Below are 26,230 nucleotides of genomic sequence, written 5' to 3' on the forward strand. Positions count from 1 at the left end.
GTATTTAGCAAATCTGTTACAGCTGACAAATGTGTGTTATATGTCCAAGTGGGTGTAGAAAAGTGTAGTATCATTTTCATCCAATTGGGAAAAACTGTGAATCTGGCTTTACTCTATGGGTATGTAGATTCTAGAGAAAACAACAAATTGTGAATAACAGAAAACATCCAACTATACCTTTAAGGCAGGGGTCTCAAACTGGCCACTGAGCGTCTAGTTTGGTCAGTAGGGGACCAGTTAAGTGAAAAAAAAAAGGTTTTCTCTTTTGAGAAAATGATAATATTTACAATGATAATACATAGTTCACTATATTAAATCTGCTATGCTGCAAAATGAATAAACATACAGAAATAAATTATTCTAACTTTATATTACGCGGCAGCCCGAATGAAATTGATTGGGGGGGCGGCAAATTTGAGACCTGTGCTTTAAGGTTTAGTCGCTTACTTAATAACAAAACCTGAGCTGGTTGTTTATCATCCACACAAGTCTCTTAAAGAAAGTGACGACATTCATCTCTGTGTCACACAAGTGTTTATTCACATCCTTGTTCCTAGTGGAAAATATTTTATGACAACATCTAACAACATGTCTCTACGCACTGACTGTACAAATATGAGGGAAAAAGAGATAAGGAGACAGAAGGAGATAAGGAGATGTTTTTTTTTTTTTTACGGCAGTGGTCTTCAGTTAATATAAAAAAGAAGTCATTATCAAAAGATCTATGTTCTCACCATGCATTTGAAAACACTACGGCACCAACATGGACAAATGCTCTATAAACAATATTCACATAATACATTCTGATTCAAAGATTAAAGAACGTCGGAAATGGAAATTCATGGAGTGCACAGTTGGCTCTAATGATGATCAAATCATTTGTGAACATTTCAAGCTTGGTTTTCAATTTGGATGTTACAGCATAATTATGAATATTATTTTTCTAACATTTCACTGAGAAAAAGTCGTGACAATCGTTTCAATTCTATACCCCACTGTTTCGTAGACGACAGTAGCCATGGAATTGGTTTTGGTAACAACACGTTTTTTTCATCTTAAATACACAATCACATTTGAATCCAGTGCATTTTTCTTTTTTCTTTTTTTTTCTTCTTTTTTTCTCCACCTGTACAATTCATCCGATCCAAGGCACATGGGAAAGTCATTCAAGAGTGTTACCACTGTGTTTCCGAGGTTACTTTAACATGAGGACAGCTGGCGTACACAAAGACTGCCACGGATAGAACATCTCCCATGGTGGAGTTATGGCTGCCAAGTTTGTGTTCACCCTGTGTTTTCAACTTCATCCCTTTCATGTGCTGCTGGCCCGGTTTCCTTTGTGCCAAAATTTGATTTGGTCCTTTTCAGCGGATGCTCATGTAGCTTCCATCCAGATGAAATCTAGACGGGAAGTGACACAAGGACATGTCAAACCTACTGGATGCTGCGTCTGGCTGAGAACAATGAACACATGGTTGAATCTTGTGAAAGAATGAGGAATGAAAATGCAATAAACCACAGTCCACAACATGGCAACCTTCCTACCTTCCTACATCTAATTTTTAGCACCCTACAAGTTGTTTGGTGAACTTTGCCATCAATATTAAAATTTAAATGAGATGCTTTTTTTGACTAAATATTGAAAGAACTACTGACTTTCTTGTTATGGGTTCATGGGCTGTGTCTTATTTTGTTAGGTTCCTGTTTCAGGAGGTTGGCCGGTCGGCTGGGCGGAGTCTCTGAGTCGCACACCTGCAACCCATCATCTCGTCACCTGCTGCTTCATATACTCAGAATTTCCCTTTGCCCCTCACCAGTGTGTCTTGTCTGCACACATGGTACCAGACTTGCTCAGTGCTTTACTTAGATTTCTTTGAGACCAACCAAGTGTTTCTCCTTTTGTTACTTTTCCCGTCCACTAAGTGCTCGTGTTTCTTTTTCACTTTTTGGTTTCCTGACTCAGAGAGCTCTGCTCTGCTATGTTGCTCTTTTTGTTGGACTCTTTGTTGGATTTTGTAAATAAATCCTTTGCTACCTTTTTTCAGGAAGCAAGTTTTGACTTATTTGGGTTCAGTTACTTTTTATGAATGTCACATTTCTAGCACAAATCTCATACTTATACTTCCACCAAAGGTTATTTTTTATATTTGAACAGAAGCCCTCATGGCCCACTAGTGGTTAATGGAGGTATTGCAGGTGGGCTGTGAGATGCAATACAAACAAATAAATCTTTGTTATTTTCAGTTTTGTAAGTAAGCTTCATTTGACCTGACCCATTTTACAAATTCTTCTTCTTTTGTCCCACGTTTTTATATACAGATTCTACACGTATCTCTCTTGAAATTAGTTGGGAACTGATGAGTTTGTGGTGCAGACTATATGTCCTTGTTTTGGTGTATTTCAGGTATAAGATGAAGGTAATGACTGAAATATGACTAAATGTAATGACGCTGCACCTGATTAATAACAGCAGACCACAGTATGAAAAAGTGGATGGTTTGAGTGAATAATCTATGAAGACGTAGCATGCAAATGAGGATGAAAAGTCAAAATGGGGATGACTGGTATCATAACACACAAAGCAGCCCACTGGTCTCACCCTTAAGTGCTAGAATGGTTGTCTGAAGGTTCGTCTGTACTAGTGGCTTCAGCACCAACCACCTCAACTGACTCAGAATTTTTAGGCTCAGTGTCAGACACTTTGTTCTCTGGAGAAAATCTGCACACGTGATCATTAAGCATATATCGAGGCATAGGAGAGAGAGGAGGAAAAAAGAGGAGAGCGAAAAAAGGAGTTTAAGGAGTTAGGTCACACTGGAAGAATACAAAGCAAGAGAGAAACCTGTCCTGAACACAAAGTGATCTTTCATCCAGAGCAGCACACTTCACCTGATCTTTGAACAGCAGCAGACACGCATTAAAACAGTCACAAAACACAATGTCACACTGACAACCGGACCTAAACCAAAGAATGCATGTCCTCAAAGCTGATGTTTTACAAATAACTTGCTGCACTCAGCACTCACCTGCTGTGTGAGGGACTGCGGTTGTTGTACGGGGACGCATGAGCTCCAGGGTGCTGAGGTGTGACGGGTGCGTCGTACTCCGTCAGGCCAACTACCAGCTGGTTGCGCCAGTTCCCTGCGCTGTCTGCAGAGGACACTGCAAACCGGACAAAAGAAAATATTTTCAACTCATGTTGGCGTGTCACTGTTGTTGTTATTGGATACTGGAGAACAATGAAACCACATCATGAAGCAAGTACTGCAACACATTTAGAAATGATAATTTGCAATACTTATGTATTGGTGTCATTTTATGCATTAATCCAAATTGTGCATTCATATTTTTCATTCATTTGGAAAGGGGGCTAAGGTTTTGCTGTGGAGAGAATTCTCTTTTAATCCTGATTGCAATAAGAGTCTTTGATGATTATAAACATGACGTTTGTCAAATACAATATGACTTACTGTACATTAAATGAATGCACATTATCTCACCTGAGGAGAAAGAGGTGGTCCTACTGGAGTGGCTAAAGCCCGCTGGCATGGTCTGGTAGCCCAGACTGAGCTGAGAGCCGCTGTCAAAGTCATACCCGGCCAGCATCCCTCTCCCTCCGCCCCTGCTGCGGTGGTACCAGCCTTTCAGATGCTCCGCCACCAGGGCCTTCTGCATGTTCTTGGCCAAGAGCTCATTTCTGGGCCCTTCCCTGTTTCGCGGCGGCCTCACCGTCGCATAGGGATTCTGGGAAAGTCCGTCTGCCCGGTCACTACCGTAATGTCTGAATCTGTCATGTCCGTGATAGCCATTAACTTGGTAGGAAGGGTTGACGTTGTAGTGGCCTTCGACTTCGTTCTCATACATGAAGCCGCCATTAGTAAAAGGCTCCATGTCTGAGCAGGGATAGTCAGTGACATAGTAGGCACTGGGTGTGTAGTGTGCAGAGGTGTCACATGAATAACTGCAACCAGAATGGTGCTGGACCAGGTTGGGCATGCTCCCAGTATTTCCATACACGTCCACCTTTCTGTGGAGGCGATGCAAGGTTGAGGTGCGGGAGTCCAGTGTACTGTAGTGGGAGTTGGCTGCTCCGCCGTAGTCCAGACTGGACTGGCTGGTGTAAGAGGAGCAGTCCTCCAACATCTCTGTACTGTTGCTGCGGTGGGCATGTGACAGGATGAACACGGGCTTCTCTGAATCTGTGTCTTTTCTGAGCCGCGGCTGTGACTCAAGACTTCCGCTGCGATGCCTGAAGCAGTGAGGTGACCCCTCTGACCTAGAGATGAGAGCACAACTCTTTAAGTTGGGTGAAATTTGTCGTGTGATGTTATGAGGGATTTTGTTAAAGGTTGGAAAAGAAGCAGTGAAGTGGCTGCTCAGGAGAATGAAGGAGAATGGGTTGGCAGAGCTGTGGAGAGGAGATCACACCTGAGCTGGCTGCTGCTGTAGGCATTGCGGGTCATAGCCGGGGTGGGAGGCATGCTGCGTGGATCTCTAGGAGGTCTGGGAAGGGTTTTATAGGGACTACTGTGGGCAGAAGAGACTTCTCTGGGATTGTGGTAGTGGTGGGAGCCCTCCTGGCCTTCAAAAGCTAATCTAAAAGGATGTGTATTTCGGAGAGGATCAAAATAAAGGGGATGAGATTTGGGGAAAGCAATTACAAAGCAAACAAAAAAACGTGACAATTTGCAAATAAATAAACTGCAAATAAATGACAAAATAACAATTCATACTGAACGTAATGGAAAAGGCAAATGACTGCGCCACCACATGTTTCCCCACCTGCTGTGGTTCTTGGTGTAATTTTCCCTCGGAGATCCCTGTCTCTCCAGATCATATTCTGCCCCCAGTGATCGCATCGGACTGAGCTGTGGAGAACCTTGGACCGACCGTGACCGTGGCCTCTGGCTGACGCCGTCTGAGTCATCTGAACAGCACCGGGTAAATATTGAAACAAGCTCCTTTAATGTCAGTCATTTTTCATTATAATGGATGCTTTTAAAGCACTAGAATGTACAATCTGTGACTCACCATCATCCAGTGGGAGACTAGACAGTGAGCTACAGTCTGAACGGACAAGTTCATCTGGTGAAAGAGAAAGTTTATATTGAGAATTTGACTGAATGATTAATGCAGTAAATACAGGTCATCTTTGAACCAACCGACCTGCGATGATTACTGAGGCCCGCTGCGTGGGCTTCTTTCCCTTCTTGATTCTGTACTGGTTCATCTCGTCCTCAATCTGTTGGAGTTTGTGCATGGCATCCAGGCAGTTTCTTCTCCTCTTCTTCTTGACTGTTTTGCATAATTCTGACTCGTTTGCGAGCTTCTTTGCTGCTTCCACGATCTTCTGCTGCAGAGCAAATCTGCTCTCCAGGTTCCTGAGGAAAGGGTCCTGCTCAAAACACAAGAAGCACATCCCCACAGTTACCACAGTGTTACTACATCTATATAAACTGTCATTGTTTTGGTTTTTTCCACTTCCCTATTACATTAAATGTTTCACAAATGCGAGTGTACCCTAAAGGCCTGCGCTGATGCAGCATATAGTATATAATATTTTTCTTATTTTAAACAAATCTCACCAAAAGACCAACATGTGTTGGTTAGCATGAATTTACTGTGTCACTATTCAACTTTCTCATGTGTTCCTATAAAAGACGTGAACCTAAAATAGTTTTATTTCTTACTTGGCACTGAACAAGTACATAAACCTGTGTATTTGTTGGGGAATTTTTTCCATCTGGCAAACATTTGTGCCGCCACGTTCAAAATAAACTGCAGTACACATGGATGACAGATGTATTTTTAATCGTTTTCTGGACACTGAGGAGACCTATCAACTTCTGAATGTTTGTGACCTTTCCTTAAGTTTTTATAAATACATTTTATATTCAATTTCGCATACTATTACGCGTAAAAACATGGGGCCTGAATTGCTGCTGCTGCTGCTGCTGCATTTGATTTACGTGCACCGTAAATTACAGACCTCATTGTAGGGGAAGAGGTCGTCTAGTTTGAAAGCGGTGCCAACTCGCCGTCTGACCTGTGGCGGTCTTTCACCTGAGGAGAGGGGATACTCCTTTGGCAACTTGCCCGTGATCTCCTGAAAACACAAACAGAAAAGCTAAGTAACAGCAGAGACCATTAATCTAGTGACCTACTGTACAGCCACACAGTTAAATAAGGACAGTTCAGCAGACTGAATGTGGCTGTTGACGAAAGAAGACTCATAAAAGTATGTAAAGTAAAGTAAAGTATACGACCAGTGAAGGAGAAGTGTAAACATTTCTCACCGCCTCTCTCAGACAGATCTTTTTCAATTCTTTTGTTTTCTTGGCCAAGATATCCTGGATCTCCTGCTCTTTTTTTCTCAGCTCAGCGAGTTTCTCTTTCTTCTGTTCCTCACTCATTTCAGAGTCAGCAGAACCTGTTTCAAAAAAAGACAATAACCTGGCTTATGTCCTTCCATCCCAAAAATGTGATTCATGCAAAACTGTGTGATATCAGCTTTGTCCGATCACATCACACCACTAACCTGTAGATACCAGGCTCCCATTGCTGGCTGTTATGAGGTTATTCTTCAGGCTTGTGTCTCCCAGTCTGTTTATTTTTCCTCCTTCGTGGTCTGAGAGATCCATGGCGATTTCTTCCAAGCTCCTTGCTGTTCCCAATTTACCCTGAAAGTATGAGGAACATGATGTCAAACAACCACTCTGGAAAGGATCAGCACTAGAAGAAGCAGGCACAAACATGAAAACTGACACTTACTTTGCTCTGCTTTCTATCCAGGTAGAACTGGTGCTGGCTGATAGCCATGACCCAGATGGTTTTAATCAGAGAGTGGCTGGCATACCACGTGTGGATGAGCAGGCCCGTCTGCCCAAACGTGCGCTTGGTTACTGCTCTCCTGTTGCAAAGAACAGCACCATAACCATCAGAGAATCTACTATGGGGCCAGGAGGCGTGGCCAAAAAGGTTAACTAAACAATAATCTCAATAAATATCAGAAAAATCCCTGTAAATCACAGGGATCCCTAAAGTAATCACACTACTCAACAAAATATAGAACATTAGTCTCACGTGTTGAGATATTTCAGTGCGGAAATGTTGCATGTTCTATCTTTAATGTTTTAATGCCCAGGCTGAACACGAAAACACACGAAAACAACAGAACCATCCATGTGTACAAATACACAGTTTAACAAAGTAGAATCCCTCCCGCTGCTCACCTGTGTGGATCATTGACTTCTACAGCAAATTTCTTCTCTCGGAAGTACAAGTTTTCAAGCTGCTTCCACTGGTATAGCTGGAGGTAAACAAAAAAAATAGATTTAAATCCTAAGCTATTGAGAGCATGAACAGAAAACATGACTTGAAATTCATTCCTGCTTAGAGTTTCTCAACTCGTGATTGACATGAAATGAACTATTACAAAAACAAAATGAATGGTGCAGGTGTGTTTTTGACTGGCTTTGCGTCGAACCCCCCCGTCATTAAAAGAAAACCAGACTACAACGTGCACTGTCATTACAGTCTGGCATGCCAATTCTGCCGTAATGCAGGCGTCAGAGAGGGAGAGAGAGAGAAGAACGACACAAAAAGCACGCAACACAGTGTACAACACTTTCCATGGCTCATCGCGTCCATCCCACCGCATCACCCAGGTGCTTACTGGCATAGGAACAATCTGTTCAAGCACATGACTCACTGTATGTCTGGACGAGAGCTGAGTGAGACACAAAGTTGGACAAACGGCGTGGAGAAAATGACGTTACACATGGATGCTGAGGAGTGTTTTTTTTTGTTTTTGTTTTTTATCATATCCTGAAAGAAGCTTTAAGAAGCAAATGTCCACCCAGCTTTACTTATAACATAAAGCAACAAGTTTGACCCCTGAAGCATTCAACCTTACCAGTAGTATGGATGATCACACGTCGCACACGTTTGTTGAGTTGTTAAAAAAATCCGTGCTGCCTTTGCAGTCAACACAAACTCACACTTTGCTCTGTCTACTGTCAGCTCCTGACTTGTCTCCTCAGGTATTCTCCGAACACGCACAATAACGCCCAAATCCAGCCCCCTTTCCCTTTGACATCACCAGCTCACTCACTCACACACCTTCTTCCACAAACACACCACTGCCACTGAGCACAGCTGTGGTCGCTTGCACAATTCTGAAATGCACCAGGCAATGATGGATTGCAACATGTCAAGTGATTACCCTGGCTTTTAACACGAAGACGGTGCCAACAACACGAGCGTGAATCCTTCTTCCAAACTTTCACCCTATTGTTATTTTTTTTTATTTAATCACAGCTCTGCACTGCATGTCTGCACCCACAGACTGGACGGCATAGCTTAGAGATCACTCACATGGGTGTTTCACCTACAGTATGAATTCACAAGCTAAAACAACACAAGTTGAACAAGAAAAGCAGGTTGACTCTGCATGGATGACTTTAGGAAAGGCTTTTAATGCGAAATTAACGAACCCTTTAACACCTAAGCCTCAAAATGTCCGTCTGGACTTCTTTTTTTTGCTTATTTTAACCAGAAAATGTCCATAAAATATTCTGAACACTTACAACTTTCAATACCTGGCAGTTATTTACAATTTACTGCACGTTAAGAGAGAGCAGTTTAAAGTCAACGAAAGCAAAAAATGGAATTTGATTTGAGTTTTATTTAGACAAAAAGCACTATAGTTGTACATGAATAAGAGATTTTGCATTTTCATTTTGAAATTTGACCAGTGTAAAACTTCTATAAGCATTTGTCTAAAAACTTCATATTTGATAAAAATGTGATGCTCCGTTTCGCCACCGCTCTGTGTATGTGTGTGGGAAGACGCTGATTCACCGGCTTCCTGCATCGGTGTCAGTAAAATTACCGTAACAACGACATGGTTGGCTTTGAAGTGCAAGTTCTCAGCTTTCAGAAACTGTTGGTATTTTTCCGATAGCACCAACCGTCGCATGATTACGGTAACGCAAACAGCGCTTGCCCAAACGTGTCGCCCGGCGATAAAGGGTTGAAGAAAACTGCAAGAGCTCTCAGGAGTGAAACTTTGCTTGTGTTTTTCAATTCTGATCTAATCTGCTTCAGATGCCATGTAAAAATAGTGAGCAGCAGGAAGTATTTACCTTTCGAGGTTTTAATTTATCCTGCAGGTCATACTGGCCAATGCCCTTATAGCTGATTCCAAGCCACCACGGGATCCCTTGTTTATCCTGCAACAAAAGAGGGCTGACTCAGTATAGGGTGTGACCGCTGTTGTTGTCGTTTGACATGAATCACAGCAGTAGACTTTACCTTCACTTCATAATAGTGCACGCCGTACGTGGGCAGCGACTCCACTAACGTCAAGTACCTAAAACAGGAAAGAGATTTTGATGAAAACCACCGGCTGCTCCACAGGTTTTCAACCTTAAGAGTGAGAAGACTGATATTGGTCCAGTGGATCAGTGTGATTCGTTGCACTGGCGCTGAAGAGGAGCTATTGATTTCTATCAGATGACAATAAAAGCGGATGCCAGAAAGCGAGGGCTGCGCTAATGGAGGTGAGAGGAAGATTAATGAACTTCACTCTTTTTATTTCCCCCCCTCACTACTTACTGCACGATGGCTTGTCCACGGGAAACCCCTTTCAGCAGTTTGTAATATTCAATGACTCGATCCTCACTGCAAGGACACAAAAAGGAGGATTTTCATGCTTAAAATATCCGATAATAGAAACAAATACATCAAAATGCAAACTGAATCCAGTGTGTAAGATTTAGTGACGGGGAATCTACGGTCATAACCAGTGACGATGTCATTCGGCTTTGTTTTCATTGTAAGCTTCTACTTCAAGACACACACTCTGGCTGTTTTATTCATCAGTGCTGCTGTAGAAACATCACGGCACAAGATGGCAGCCTCAGTAAAGCAACATTTATCTGAATTTATCAGTGAAGCTGACTATCCCTCACCTCAGCCTTCCCTTCCTTCCAAGTGTGTGGGAGAAACTATGTAGCCTTCAGGTAACATCAAAAAGATTGGATTTGATTGGGTTATTGTAAAAAACATGGTGGTCCAAAATGGTGGTTGCCATATAAAAGTATCATTCTGGGGTAATAAACAACAAGAATTCATACAGGATTATTTATTTTTACAAAATAAAAGCGAAAAGAAGTATTTTATCTTCAATTTCTAACTTTTACACACTGGACCTTCAATCTACAGTGACGAAAAGCAAATTGTTCATATTCTAAAGCTAGTATACACTACCGCGCAGTTTATTTGAAGTCTACTGGCCTTCATGACTGACATCACCTTGGTGTAGAGGCAATTTACGAATTTCCAGCAAACATACCAGTATGCAAGTGACGGGTGTTCCTTGAGTACTTTGGTGGGAAGAGTTGGAAGTTTCTTCAGTTCCGTTCGAGTGTTTTCATCACTGTAACAGAAAAAGGTTTGATCATAGAATCAACTTTCGGTGAGGTTCAGCTGGAGCAACTATGAAGATGAATCCTCTTAATCCGTTGATAAACCATTAATTTAATTGTGAAGAATAGCTATCCATAAAGTACGTAAAGGAAAGCAACTTCACGTTCAGCGACTGAAACATTGATGAGCGACTGGCACATTTATGCCTCAGTAGAATCAATTTAATAATGAAATGTGTGATATAAAGCAGTACATTTCATTTTACTTTGAATACATATTGCTCATTATGCTTATATTCAGTAAGATCTTGCGTTTCATCTGAAAACCCCTACTTGCTGCTCCTTCCTCACACTGTGACGTGGGGAAATCTTGACTTTCTCTACAAATTAAAAGCGTGTAGACTTCTGCCAATGTGCTTAGAATCTTTGCAAATATGACATAACCTCAGTTTCCCCGAGTGTCTTAAGAACGTCTGCGACAGTAAAGCCTTTCCACAAAGATTCCCTTTCTTCCCCAGACCATCCTATTTCAGCATCTAGTCACAGCCAGGTGGCGACCTGCACAAAGACCTGCAGTATTTTGTCAGAACACTGATAATATCAAAAGGCATCTGTGTTGAGTAAAAAAGCTGCTCCCTCCAATGCAAAGGTTTCTCTGCTTCAGTACTTGGCTTCTATCAGCAGCATGAGATTCATTAGTTGCCTGGTGCAAGCTTCTGGGGTGAGTCCCACATAACGCTGCTATTGATTTCCGTTGTGCGCACTGAAACAAGTGATCTATCGAATGTCTCTGCTAAAAGCTTGCTATTAACTTGTCCTACAGCTGTTAAATACTCCATACCCACCTGATTATGTGCACTTACCTTGTGTAATCGCCCTTCGCCTCCTAGTGATAAAACCACACGTTATTAGATTACACACATTCAGATGCATCCAAGAATGTATGTAAAGCATATGCAACTATTGAAAGCACTAACCTGCAGAGCATTCGCGGCTAATTTGAAGACATTTTCACTTTCCACTTCAATAATCCCCTAAGAGACATGAGAGAGGGACAGGATAAAAAAACGATATAAACGCTATGCAGGGCATGTGGTGGTGCATTTGGAGAGAGCTTTCTATATCCGGATAAAGACTCTTCTCTGCGTTGAACTAAAATAAACTCTCAAAATGGGCCTGTGCGTTTTCCTGCTTTCTTGTCTGATGACTGTCTGTTGCATTCCAGCCTACAGAGTGAGAAAACTGTGCCCTGCAGCCAACGTGAGCTGAGCTAAGGTGCTGTGAGGGTCCACAGACAGTGAATCATCAGGGAGCTGCGAGGAAAACACACACACACACACATACAAACCACAGAACAGAGGAAAACACATACTTACATTGTAGACAGCAGCTTTTGCATTCAGGAAAAATAACTCCACCGTGATGATGTCCTTAAGCTGCGTTATGTTTTCGACATAGAATCTGCAACGGATGAGAGCACATGCACACACAACACATTTGAAAAAAGAGATGACGGAAAATCCTGCAATTGCTCTTTTCTCTGCAAAAACAATGTGTGAGAACTGTGAGGCGTGTGTGACAGTGAGACACCAAAATGTGAAACACAACAAAAACAAAGTATTCTCAGGCATCGAATGACACTGACTGACATACGTTCGAGACGATCAGTGTTGTTTTGTCTTACTGGACTTATTTAACTATTGTGGACATTTTAAACGTGTAACATCAATTCTACAGATCAACAAACTCGCGCCGCCCTAATGGACACCATGATGAAATGCAATGAAGTGCAAGTACATATGCAAACACCAATGTATAAGATAACAAAGGACGTACCACAAAGAAATGGCAGACAACATATTCAAACAAAAGATAAAGTTGCCGAAATGGTCCATTTTCCTCTCAATTACTGTCTATTTGTCAAGTATATAAATGTATATGTGTTTTCTCCGAAAGTGCAGCAAATAAGTAATAGCCTCCATAAAACCTAGTAACCTGGAACATCCACTTCATTTCAGCGTCATTAAACCTTGATATTTCCCTTTACACAGTGAAGAGGTGCATTATTGTTACCTGACCAAGAAGACGAGGGCAATGGGCGTGGACTTCTTCGAAAAGTCATGATCGAGAACCCTGCGGTCCATCTGCAGCCACTTACGCTGACCACTGCAAACAGAGAGAAACATGAGAAGGCCGCGGACAAAGGACCTTTGTAAACATTCAGACAAAAAGAATGAAACCATTTACATACTTGTCATCAAAAAATGCGAGTCCAAAGAACTCCTTCTCTTTAAGGTTGAAGTGGGAGGACACCAAGTCGAGGAGTTCGTAGGACAGGAGCTTCGGCTGTAGGGAGGAGAGGATGTGATCAGAAATGTTGCGTAAACATCTCCCCGTAAAATAACTCAAATTAATATCTCACAGAGGATCGGGGGAAATGTTTTGCTGTAAGCTCAAGGTCACTTACAACAAACAGTTTGTCACTGCCTGTTAAACTAAATCAAATCGAAGATTCACTCTTCTTTCAATTCTGCTTTCATCTCCACTGAACGTCTGTGTGGAGAACTATCACGAGCACCGTCAACGATGCTAAACCACGACATCAGGCTGAGAGTCTTGTGATTATTATCTGTGAGTCAAGTGGCGTAAAGTCATTCATACCTGAACCAGCAGCTCGAGCTTCCTGTCATCCAGCAGCTGTACTTGGCAAAGTTTGCCCTCCGTCATCTGCAGGGGGAAAGAAAAGAGGAAGTTGGATTGTCGTGACACAAACTGTCCATCATCACAGGGGACGATGTCATAAAGCATCAGTTGTGTGCTTTTCCCCCAGCGTCTGTTCTGACACTGAAATATGTATATAGGTATATATATATGTATACATATATATATATATATACATAGAACATCTGAAGCTGAGGTGCCACACGTTCTAAGAGAAAACAAGCAAAGACCTTGGTGGTAAACACAGGGACCCCTTTTCAAACACTGAGGTTGTTAATGACAATCAGAGCATTGTGAGAAGGATTTGTTGCCATAGCAACCGAAGAAAGGATTTCTACCATTTCAAATCTTTCACATTTAACCTTCATTCTTTCAGGCTCTCAGTGCATTAAGCGTCTGAGTAAACGCATTTTCAGAGGTGGAATAACACAAATTTAACAGAATTAAAGGTGCTTATGCTTAACTGGTGTACTCCCAGTTTTAATCTACATTTAAGAGGAACATTTATGGTCATAGGATAACTTAAATTATTGCAGTTTAAGATCCAAGATTACATGTAGACCATGTGATTTATTGCTTCTGATTAAACTATAAATGTAATACACTGTCTAAAATTGCACCTCTGTTCCATTTTTAAATCTTTTACTTGTCTTTCTCCCCCAAACTGAGTGCTTCTTCCCCCACTGTGAAATCTTTATTTCAGCCAAAACGATAAAACATTTACAGTTCATATCAGGGTCCATATACAACACGCAGCCGTTTACAGCAGTAAAAACCACAGCCTCATCTCAGATTCTGATTAAACTCTGCATCCAGGAAAATTGTGTTTGTTTCGGGTTTTAACCACACAGTGCCCTTCAAAACAATGCTTCCTGCAATGACAGAGTCGGGCCGACCCACTGCGAGACACTGTTCGCTTGATAAATCAAATGCCCAGTAGAAGTGACAGATTGAGGTTAACCAGTTTTACAACAAAACCTGCAGACAAACTAGAAAAAAAACCACACATGGAATAGATCCAACGGCCGCCTCGTCTGACAGAATGAGGCTGATCATAGCTTCTAACACTTGGAGTGAACAGAGCAGCTGCTGTACCTGGTAAACCTCTCCAGGGAGAGTGCAGGTGTGGATGCATCCCTGACCAGACTTCATCCTGTAATAAGAGTCTTGTGTTGGATCCAGACCATGAAGCTCTGACTGAGCAGCAGCAGCAGCAACAGACACCTGGGATTATCCAGTGACTTGTGTCCAAGTTAGTGACTAAGCAGCCAGGCCTCTGCTCCGCTCAGCTGTGTGCGGTGACGGCTTTACAGGCGACTGCAGCCAGTTTATGAGAAACCGGCGGTCGACTTAATGAGCGCTGACTGGGTCAGACTCCTGACCGCAGCTTAGGGTTTACTGATAATTAACATGAACAGTGTGGACACGAAAACCGAGTGATTAATATAAGGTGGTGAATGCAGTTTAAATGACTCTAACCACGCTTCACTGTCGTCTGCTGTTCTGTGGGTTTGAATGTGAATACCACGTTTCTTTGTCTTTCTTTTCCTGCATATTTAGCGTGATCTTATTTCCAACTGCAGTGCAATACGTTTCTTTTAAAATATACAAAGACATAGTCAAATGAGTTCACACAATGCTGATTAAGCCTCTCAGTTCTGCACAATGCTCTCTTTGTTTCTCAGTGTAGCGGTGTTTCGATCTGGTGTCGCCCGGAGACATTCCCTCACCGCACACAGGAAGTGTTTTCTGTTTGTTTGTTTTTTACATCAAACATCATATTGATTTGGTGATACATCATTGTCCTAATCAAAATATCGGTATTTTAATGAATCAATTAAGGCACTCCATGCGGCGGCGCTGCTCAAATTAATGAGGGAAACTTGGGCGGAAGTTGCAGAGAGGCGGTTTACTGCGGGATAATGGCCGAGAAATATACGCTAATAGACGCCCCTTTTCACGGATGTTTATTTTCTTCAGTTAGACAGATATCGTGATGTATCGCTTGCAATATACAGTATTGATGATACAGCATCGCTGTATCGCGATATTATTGGTATCGTGCACCAATGAATCGCATATTGTATCTTGAGGTCCCGCCTCTGACCAAGACAGATGGCTGCAAAAATAATGTTGTGCTATTAAGATGTTACAGCTGCAAACTAATTGAGAGTAAGAGTGTGTTTTCACATGAAGACAACGTCAATAAAAATTGTCAAACGTTACGTACTGCGGCTTTAAGCATAAAGGCAGATGATATTGAGTCAAAAGTAATACAATTCAAACAAACCCCACACCGCTTTACATTACAACTACTCTACACCGATAAATAAACATGGACACACTCAGATTACACACACCGTGTTGTTTTAACCAGCACTCTGTCAATTACAGCCCCTGAATAATGTGTCTCTCTTATCGTCACGGCAATAAATCTTCTGGCATGATCTAAATTAAAAGTGCACATTCGATAAATTCAATTAAACTGGAGAGTGGATATGTGTAACAATCATTACAACATTGATTTGAGCTTGAATTTGCTATGACTGTGTCATGGTGGTTGTGGTGGGGGCATTGTCACACAACTTGTTCCTCTTGCTCCGTGCTGGCATGTACAAGGTGCTGGCCACTAGATGGTGCAGGTATTGTTGTTATTTTTTTCGAAAGGTGAAGAAGAAGCTTGTGGAGAAAATGGCCTCTTACACACTATTGCACTACAGTGGAAATATCATAAGCAGTTATTAGCTGCCTGGATGAGAGTCTAATTCAGCAGGGATGGCTTCTGTTTATGCAATCTGGATGATAAGTGGTGTGATTTTTAGGAATATACACTCTTAATGTTCTGAGAGATATACTCACTGCCAAAACTGCTATTTATATCCGACTGAGAAGCTCAGCAACCCTGACGAACCCTGCAGTTTGTCAACAGTGGCACACTAATCAAAAAATTACACACACACACACACACAGAAAGAGCGTAGAGCGGTGGTTATGAAACTGGTGTATACTCAGTGATTACAAAAGCACACACTGGTAATCATTTAAACTTCATGGTGCATGGTGTCCGAGCTGGTGGTGATCATCACAGCAAGGCAGACAGCGCTGCTCAGTCGAGCAGACGCGGCCTATTCACCGCCATTGAAGGGCCAGGATTGAACCCCGTGGGGTTAAGACAAGGACTGACCCTTCATGTACAAAAAGGCATGTGGGGGAAGAGAAGAAAGAGACGTCGGTCTTTGTGTTCGTCTCTCCAGAGACTGGACAGGCGCTGGTTGAGCAATGCGCTACAGGGGTGCAAGTTTGGCACTAGACTGGAGCTTGAAGTTAGGCATATAGGCAGCTTGTTATAAGTGAGTCTATACAGTAGGTGCGTGTTTGACCTCCAACACGACGGAAACAAAGAATGACCATTAAAATAAGACACAACCTGGTAAGATCCTCTGGGTGGGGGAGCAGACGTTTTACTGCTCCAGTAACAGAGACACTAATTATGCAGTATGTGTTCAATAAGATCCACAGGAGAAATTAGCTGTCTCCCAAATAAACCGTCTGCCAGGTTTTTAATACGTCACACTGGTTAAATGTCATGTCCAGACTGCCGCCCGCCTTATCTCAGTTTCCCGTTTTCATGCATTATTGATGAAAGCTGGTATCACACACACACACACACACACATCAGTGTCTGCTCTGTGTGCTTTTACATGAGGGCGGCCATTGTAACAACATGTACATGATCAGACAGTCGTCCCAGACAATAAAATGAACAAAAAACGTTTTTAATGTACATTTTTCAGACGAGCTGTGCTAATTATTAGTATCTAGTGACATGACAACTTCATGGGTTCTCGACTGGAGCAACACTGCATGATGCTGTGTGCAAGTGTGCTGAGGAAATGCAGATCTTCCAGAAAGATGCTGGAAATCTTACACCATCTCTGTGGTTCTGCACAGTGAGTGTCGGCTGAGGCAGAGATGCCAGCAGATCAATGAGCTCATGTAAAAGGCCAAAGACCGTCACAGGTCTGGAGACCTTTGAGTCCATGACACACTGCAGAGACGCAGCATACCTCTGACATGTGACCACTGCTGCACTACTACGGCTAAGCAGAACACGAGGTGCTCTTATGCTGCTATAATAAAATAATACAATAAAATGCTGTGTCAAAATGAAGAGAGCCTCTAAAAAAAGGACAGTATATATAAAATATCACGATTCTATTTTTTCCCCCTCTTTCATACACTGCACACCTTATTAAAGTCAAACTGTTTTTACTGGCGTTTCATATGCACATATTGTTGTTAGCTGCTAATTAATTACCTACTGTCCTTATGCTCAGTCTGCTCTGCTTTAAAATAAAAAATAAAATCTGAAGACGTTAAGCTCAGAGACATAAAAAAAACCTCTACATTTTTACACATCAAATTCAGGTCTAGTGTGAATAAATTCTGTAAATCCCTTGTGAATGCAGACTGAGCAGCGTGTCTGACAAACTACCTCAACTGATGTTACTTCAGGCAGTTGTCAGTTCTGGTTAAAGGTTTGAAAATGAAGTCATAAAGAAGTGAGCTCTGACTGACCTGTCTCATCTCTGCTTGAGGCAACGTGGGTCGGGTAGGCACGACAGGCTTTGACAAGGAAGAATAATGCAGTGTTATAACAATGACAATAATCCCAGGTTGTGCTGCATCATATGCATTTTACAGTCGATTGTACGAGTCTTTTTGCGTTCAACTGTATTGACACCGAAGCTTCTGTTCAATATTCACTTTGTTGTAGATTTAAAGCATGACGGAGTATTAGCATATGAAAGGAAGACATGAACTCAACTGCAACAACAGAGAGAAAGCAGAACAAGACAACTTGAAAATCAGCCACATCCGACCTTCTCCGACAGCAGGGGGCGTAGTTACCCCCTGCTGTCTGAATAACCTGTATAAAACAGGAAGCAAGACATGTCACATGTAACACCATGTGACCCCCTCTGAGGAAGACCACAGGAAGTGGTCAACACATGTCAAGGTAATTAAAAAAAAACGTATTTTTCTGTCTGACTGAACGAAACTTAGACTTTTGTATATTTGCATCAACTAAACGATAAAAACTATATAAACCCTATACGTCAGATATGCTGCAAAACATATATCCTAAATTGTAGCCTCAGATTTGTCATCTTTTACAGTGATACTTCCTTTTCAACATGTAATAACTGATCAAATGATTGACTAATGAAATAATAGTTATAGTCTAATCGTACCCCACTGGCCCCCACTGACAGGATTCTTAATATAGCGGTCCAGAAATAAAAGGCCCACATTAAAGACTGAAGGTAAAACTACACGCACACACACACACACACACAAGTGTGAGGACATGGGAAGAAGGCAGCTGGCTACAAAAGCACCAGGCTGGAGGATACAGCACAGGATTATCTCCTCATCTGATACCTCATGATGACTCATGTTGTCCGCGGTCAAATAGTATCTGTCCGTCTTTCTACCATCATCATCATCATCATCATCCCCCCCCAAGACAAGAAATCTGCACTGTTTGTGAAACCCGAGGAAATTCACAAACACAATGAAGCCCGGACGCCCAGGATATTGCAAAGGACAAATTAGAACCTGAGAGACATATTAATGCTGTTTTTGTGATTGTGGAAAGGATGTTGGATACAGCGAGGGCACGGCCGCGTCACGGGGGAGTGATTCATGGGCATGATGACATCATGCACAGTCGATTCCTGGTCGCCCCCACTCTGGAAAAGAACAATCCTACAGAGGACAAAAAAATAATCTGATACATATTTTTTGGCTGACCTACAACTGCAAGTAGCGACATAAACCACAATATTTAATTAGCAGCCACAGTGACAGTAGTGGTCAAATCCGCTTCTCTTGGTCTTTCTAATAAGCTAATGCTGGCGGTGAGAGGGGGAGGCATGTCCGAGCAGGAACCTCAGTGAGTTTCAGCTGCTGTTGTAAGAGCTGATCTTCAGCGATTAGGAACGTGTGTTAACAAAGAAGAAAATGGTCCTGAGGTTTGTTTCCATCACTGCATGTGGACTAAGTAAATTACATCTAGATAGGACGACTTAAAACTCTCCTTTGTGGCTTTGAGATCTGCACAAGCTTGTGCCAGTGTATGTTCAAATGACACCGACATAACGTTTTATATCATAAAATACTGAATAACCTGTAATATTATATATATCATAATTAAATCTTCTGTGTTCAGTGGTGGAGTAATCAGTGGATCAACAGATGGCTTCAGACTGTGATAGCATCACATCTAGGGCTGAAACAAATACACAATCGATTATTAATCAATTGCCAAGTTAATTGTCAACTATTTTGCTAATTGATTAAGCAGTTTGAGGGTTTTTTTTTCTGTTTCTGCTTCTTAAATGTGAATATTTTCGTTTTTCGATCAACATTTTCTGACACTTAATGGACCAAACGACTAATCGATTTATCGAGAATTGCTGCCCTGATTGCCTCATATGCACACTTCATATAAAAGCTATGATCTTAAATATGTAATTTCTTCATCTCTACCAGAGAATGATGTGAGATGTTTAAACAACACTGAGGCCTATAGAGTGGCTCGGAGTAGACAGTGAAGACTGTGCTATAAGTTAATCATTTGCTAACCAATCGTAACTGATAATGATTGTATTGGCTATGATTTGCTTATGTACACTCTGGTTCATATTAACAAAGACAAACCTTTAAAACGACTCATCTTCTGTGTCAGTACATGTCATAGCAAGGCATTAATCATTCCATTTTAGGTATTTGTATGTAAAAACAAATGCAGTTAGGGTTGGGGGGGAGTCAAAGAAAAGTCATTATTGCGTGTGTACTGTGTTTCCTGTAATCTGACCAGTCCTGCATGACATATCGTTCTGTGTACAAAGGTATCAGATGGACAGTCGGTCAGACGTGCAGTGTCAAATAACTAACTCCATCACCCTGCTCCTATAGGAGCAAAAACCTGTGGACTAAACGCAGAGAAAGTACATTTTAGTAACTCCTGACTCCATGATGCATGCGTTTATGAGTCTCAACAGACAAGATAGACCCAGCGGTAAGTTTAAAGATCAAAATAATCACTTTTCTTATTTAAAAAAGGTTTGAATCTGTGTGAATGTAGCAGCTCGTTACACAGTTCCAACGGCGTTAATTAGGACTAACTCCAAAAGCACAGACTCGTCCATATCAAGTGATCTCTTCAGATTTTCTGACGAGAGCTTTGCCACCAGTTGCCCTCGTTCGCAGCTGTCCCTGCTGACGCTCCTAATGTCACAGACTGCAGAGTTTCATTACAACAAAAATAAAAACTGCACTGACTTTCTGCAGAGCTGAGAGAAGCTGAGGCACTGAGGCATGGAGGTGACTGGATCACGGCCAAAGAACTGAATCTGGAATCTGCAGCCTTGTGAAAACCACCACACCATGACAATGTCGCCTGAGAGGGAATCAGGACATAATGGATTTGTCTTTGCATTAACGGAACGCATAATGATGTCAGGGATATCAGCTGATATGATGCTTCTTTTTAAGGCCAAGCAATGTAGGACAAGCTTCTAACTCTACATCCACATGACAACCTGTTTCCTCTGAAGTGATGCTGCTCTGCTACAAGCCCTCACCTTATTATCTATACAGTATATCAGATTTATTCCCTCTGTAGTGCTGTACGAGTATGATTACAAGATCACTGGGCTGTTCAAAAATAGACTATTCCCTCTGTGTCTTTAGCACATTTCTCAGGAAGTCTTGGATGCTTTCATGTCTAAATGCAACTTTGCCAACAGTCCTTTCTCAGCAGTATCAGAGGATAATCGTGGAAATAATCGTTGGGCCTTCACCTTTTTTTTTTGCCACAAATGTCAACTGTGGCGTGACAAATGACACAGGACGTCCTCTCCGTCAAATAGGAAGACCGACAGAGTTTCACGCCAGGCACGTGTTGTCATTCAGACGCAAACTTTGCAACAACAGTTCCTGTTTACAATGCCTGGGAGCTTTAAATACACCGCAAGGCGTGCGTTTCTTCCTTTAACTGACTAAATGGACGTCAGCAGGTCACTGTCAGTGCTCATCCTTGTTTGTCAGAAAGTAAAAAGGGGCCTAAAAGCTGCCACGGCATGGAGGCATTCATTAGGGCTGAGCAATAATTCAATAGCAACATATATCGTGATATTTCCTTCAATATTAATGGTTCAGTATATTATTACCATGATTTGCCTCAGATTTGCTGAATGTTATTGTGTTTTAACAAATGTTTTGTCTATTAAGAAACAATTTGACTGGCAACATTCCATCCATCCATTTCTACAGCTTTATCCTCCACATGAGGGTCACGGGGGACATCATGTATAGGTAGAAAGGCGGGGTACACCCTGGACAGGTCACAAGTCCAAACAACCATCCACTCTCACACTCGTGGTGAATTTAGAGTGTCCAATTTGCCTAATCCCCAAATCTGCATGTTGTTGGATTGTGGGAGGAAACCGGAGAAAACCCTGTCACACACGAGAAGAACATGCAAACTCCACTCAGAAAAGCCCTTGTTTGCGACCGGGTCGTCCTCCCCCGGCAAACTATTTGACATGTTTTATATTTCCAATATTAATATTGACATTGAATGAATGAAACTTTTTTATTTTGTGATCATGTTTTCCAACACTATAGCCCTTTCCAGCCTCATGTCCTTGTTAATCCTGCCTATTAAACTCTTAGCTTGGTTGATTTATATACAGTAAGTGTTTCTCCTCAAACCATATAAAATCATAGGAAATGCTACTAATGCAGCAGCCCCATAGAAAAGTGCAGTAACCAAGTAATTAAGCAATGCCCTGTGCGGACATGTGATTGGGTAAAATGATGATTCATCTAACATTTTTTTATTTTTTTTATTTTAATATTCACTAGCACTCACACTTCCTAAATCAAAGAAGAACTATAAAGCATGCTGCATGATTCATCCAGTCCAGTCAAGGAGCTACAACCTACTTTCTTTCTTCTTCTTTTTTTTTTGTACATTTATTTTTAAACTTAAATACACATTCAAGCTGACATTTGCTTTATCCTCTCCAATCAGTGTCAGTATTGTTGGCTCCGGCACAGTCTCTAATAATGAGACTTGCCCTCCTCCTCAGGGCCAGTTTGCCACTGTGCAGGGAGAACAATGAGTGTGCTATAGTAGCCTGTATATACTGTACCATGGGTGGTTTCCACCTGAGCCCATTGACTGCACAGATGTGTCAAATAAAAGCACACTGCTGCTGCTTGTTATACAGAGAGAACACATCACACCTGAACATATAGATATATATATATATACATATAAAACACATTTCATTGATGCTCTTCCTGACTATGTGGTTCCCATGCTGGGAATGAATCGGTCTACTTTGTCTCCTCTCATCACAGCTGAGCTCATTCATTCATTCATGGGTGTGAAGCTGCCACATCATGTATCGATGTTGTATCGCCTTACCTTCACACGCTGCTCGCTTTATTCCCAGCTCCAGGTGTCAATGATGAGGCAGAACGTCTTCAGCTTTCTCCCCGGCTGCTTTTGACAGGGAGGAGGAAGAGGAGGAGGAGGAGAGGAGCCGCTGTCCATGCTCATCCTCCGGTACTACTGTAGCTCACACAGCACACACTCGCCTTCGCTCACCACGCCTTCAGCCGCCGGCTATTATGTGAACAAGCCCCGCATCGCCTCCCTCCCCCTCCCTCCTTCTCTCCCTCCCTCTCTGCCTCTCCCTCCCTCCTTCCCTGCCTCTCCCTCCCTCTCATCCAGCAGCTGCCGGCCGGCCCGCATGGTTCACACTCACTGAATTACTCCCGGTAATAATGAAGTGTGCTTGTCTGGAGACTGTTAATCTAGTTTTAAATTAGCTCCACAATGTTTGCTGTCATCAGACAGATTATGTTACAACACATCGTTTTGTGTTTTGCAAGCAAAGTATTGATTAGCCTACTTATTAGTGAGAGTTATCTGTTAGCACCCACTCCAATAATAATAATAATGACGATAATAATAATAATAATAACAACAACAACAATAATAATAATAATAATAACAATCTGCTATATTACTTCATGAAAGTCTCACTGCATCTTCATAAAAAAATTCTATAGTATTTAGATTCTCATTGCTTGTTGCCATGACAACGAGGACTCACCATTATGCTACACTCTGAACTAAAGCATTGTCAAGGGGATGAACATGACATCAAAACCAAGCACCACATGCAAAATAATCTGTATGATCTTGTGTGTTTGCAGATCCATAATCATTTGGTTATTGCAGTATAGAGTTGGCTATGTTGGCACTTAAAATGGCTCACTTTATTTTTTCCCCTTAATACCTCAGGGAGATCTCTCATGATATTGCATGTTTTTAACGTGTGTGGATGCAACATATGTGTTCACTTGCATCATGCTTTCATAGGGCAAACAGTTTACCTTTACAAATGTAGGAATTTAGGAATCTTTTGTTATTGATGTGGCAAATAACAAACTAAATTTCCCTTTTTATACCCCAATTTGAGCCGGCTCACTGGGCTTCTTCTCTGAGAAGTCAGAAATTAATCAAGCCCAACGTTCAACTAATTTCTTTTCAACTTTTTTGTAATACAGTACATTTTAAAATGAACAGATAAAACAAATAATTATATTTTAGCATTAAAAATATCATTACGGTTACAGAGCTTCTACATAGTGTTGTATTAACCATTACAGAAACATAAGAAAATAATTTTGATAATTATCAATTTCGGACAGCTGTGGCTTTGGATGGTGGTCTAATAAATTTGTGAAGCAACATAATATGCAGTATGTTATGTTGCTTCACAGAGTTTAATTGATGAGTGTCCTGAACCTGTAAAACACGTTGACTTAAAACAAACATGCCTCAGAGTCAACACTTTGAGGCCTTTTTCACACCATTTACATGAGAAATTTAACACATGCTTAGCAAATGTTTTAATATTGTTTTCTGTTTGGGGCATGGCTGTGAATGTGTGTTGTTCCACACACAAGTTAACATCTTTGACACGTGCAAATCAAAAGACACAAACTGGATCGCCTGAAACCAGATTACCGGTGTGTGTTTCACATGTGATATTCACTACTGCCCAGGAGTGTCACCTCTCCTGAAATATTCATCACTGCCTTTACTCTAATTTCTGCTCATTTTCCAACACAAACTTCTGCAAAGGTTAGATTGTGTTTCGTGAGTACAGATCGTCAACACATTTGTAGAATATGTAAAGTGACAGATACATGTTGCGGTTACAATCTGCACTGTTGCTGCTGCTCACAACAAAACAGCAGACAAAGCCCCTCCCACTCCACACACACACACATAATCCCTCCCTCCCCAGACTTGGATATCTGACATCAGACATGAATAAATATCTCATTAAGATCTCCCAAACCCATCTGTCCAGTGAGTCCCCTCTTTACAGGAAAACAAAAGAATAGGATTCCCTCATTACCCTCTCCTTGTGCCGTCATACGTCTCACTATGCTGAGATTAGAAGAATTGTTTTCAGACTGATTCTTTCCTTCTTCTTCTTCTTTTTCGGTAATAACTAGCGTGTAAAACTTTCACCACGCTTAGCTGATGCAAACATTGGCGGAACATTTCTGACACAACCTTTACAGTGTGAAGTCACATGTTGCAGCTGTTGCAGATGATGTCCCTCATCTCACCCATTGTCCATTGTGGGCATTTGTAAAAAACATGGTGGTCCAAAATGGACCCTGCTCCCTGATATGAATATAAATTTAAGTTTAAATGATTTATATTCATTTTACGCCAAATGCACGTCTATGTTTTATACACTTTACCTTTAAGGCAGCAATAATTTACATTTAAGACTGTAAGTCAGCGGGTAAATGTGGCAGAGGGCCAATTTTTACTTAAAACAAGTACTTTATTTGCACCAAAATGTTGTATCATCATCAGGCAAAGGTGCCTTAAAACGTCTTCAGTCACAAACCAAAACCCAAAGACAAATGTGTGTGAGATAAGAGTATTCATGCTGTTAATTATTTATTATGCATCATTTCAATTTTAAGAATTTCTGCTTCTTCTTTAAGCCTAACATTTAATAATCGTTATCTTATGGACATTTACTTCCCAAACCTGGCTTTCCCTATGACAACAGCAGTATTTTTATCTTTATTTTTCAAACCAAACATTTAATTTAAGTTAACTGTAAAGTCAAAAACAGAATCTATATGAATCAGTTCATATTTTTTTTCAGAATAAAAGCTCTGAACTTCAGATTTGTTAAATCATCTGCTGGGCCAGATACTTATACTGGCGAGCCAGTTTTGGTCCACGGGCCACCAATTGCTGACCACTGCAGTAAGTTGTTCATTAGTAGTGCAGTGACAATTTTATTCTTTTTATTTCACTGTTTATACTTTTGCGTTTTTCATTGGTATTTTCATGCTTTGGTTTATGTTTCATGAATTTGTTTTCAAACCATGCGTTTTTAACACTGTGCACATTTATTTTGTAAAATGAAATATAAAGTACAAAGTACATTTTGTACTTTATTTAACATTTTATTTTGAAATCTCCATCTGATGCAACAATGTTCATAACCAGTTGGTCCACAGTTGTTAGAAACTATTTATAAAGTATAAAGTACAGAAAAATACCTTCATCATTATGCCATTCTTAAAAAAATAAAATAAAAATCATGCATACTGTAGCCGCTGGATGCACAATAATTATGCACCTATTATGCGAATATGTATTAGTGTTTTTGCTCTTATGCATAATCAGCTGTGTGCAATTATCTCCCTGTCTCTATTTTAAAGCACATTCAGCAGTTGGTTGGCAGATGCTCTGCAGTGGTCTCCGATGCAAATTCACTACAAATCAGCATAACTGAAATGGAAAGAGTTGAACAATAACATTTAACTTCACATGAAAATTCGTCTCGTGCATAAACACTGAGGCAACTGTTAGCGATCGAACAAGACTTTCATGTAGCCACATTTCTGAAAGGACATTACGATGATTTAGACTTGAACCCTTGGTT

At 41.2% G+C, this 26,230-nt stretch overlaps 1 protein-coding gene across 4 annotated transcripts; it reads right to left on the minus strand.

Annotated features, from left to right (window-relative positions):
- Positions 1-1,331: 1,331 nt before the first annotated feature.
- On the minus strand, positions 1,332-22,845 carry LOC122776994 (FERM domain-containing protein 4B-like). Of its 4 annotated transcripts, XM_044037857.1 has the most exons (25): positions 22,657-22,845; positions 17,730-17,777; positions 13,092-13,157; positions 12,682-12,776; positions 12,504-12,596; positions 11,807-11,891; positions 11,408-11,464; positions 11,294-11,316; positions 10,358-10,441; positions 9,619-9,684; positions 9,316-9,373; positions 9,147-9,233; positions 7,233-7,309; positions 6,772-6,910; positions 6,539-6,680; positions 6,297-6,430; positions 5,990-6,106; positions 5,167-5,395; positions 5,032-5,085; positions 4,783-4,927; positions 4,429-4,596; positions 3,501-4,276; positions 3,027-3,162; positions 2,600-2,719; positions 1,336-1,401 (listed from the first exon to the last, which is right to left on the minus strand). In XM_044037857.1, the coding sequence occupies exons 2-24, from the start codon at positions 17,736-17,738 to the stop codon at positions 2,602-2,604; spliced, it is 2,958 nt and encodes a 985-aa protein (XP_043893792.1). In that variant the 5' UTR covers positions 17,739-17,777; positions 22,657-22,845; the 3' UTR covers positions 1,336-1,401; positions 2,600-2,601. The 4 variants fall into 4 exon arrangements, with proteins under 4 accessions (XP_043893795.1, XP_043893792.1, XP_043893793.1 ...); XM_044037860.1 differs by lacking the exon at positions 2,600-2,719 and having other exon boundaries at positions 1,332-1,401; XM_044037858.1 differs by lacking the exon at positions 17,730-17,777.
- Positions 22,846-26,230: the final 3,385 nt, after the last annotated feature.

Source organism: Solea senegalensis, linkage group LG11, assembly GCF_019176455.1.
Source record: "Solea senegalensis isolate Sse05_10M linkage group LG11, IFAPA_SoseM_1, whole genome shotgun sequence".
NCBI classification, from domain to species: Eukaryota; Metazoa; Chordata; class Actinopteri; order Pleuronectiformes; family Soleidae; genus Solea; species Solea senegalensis.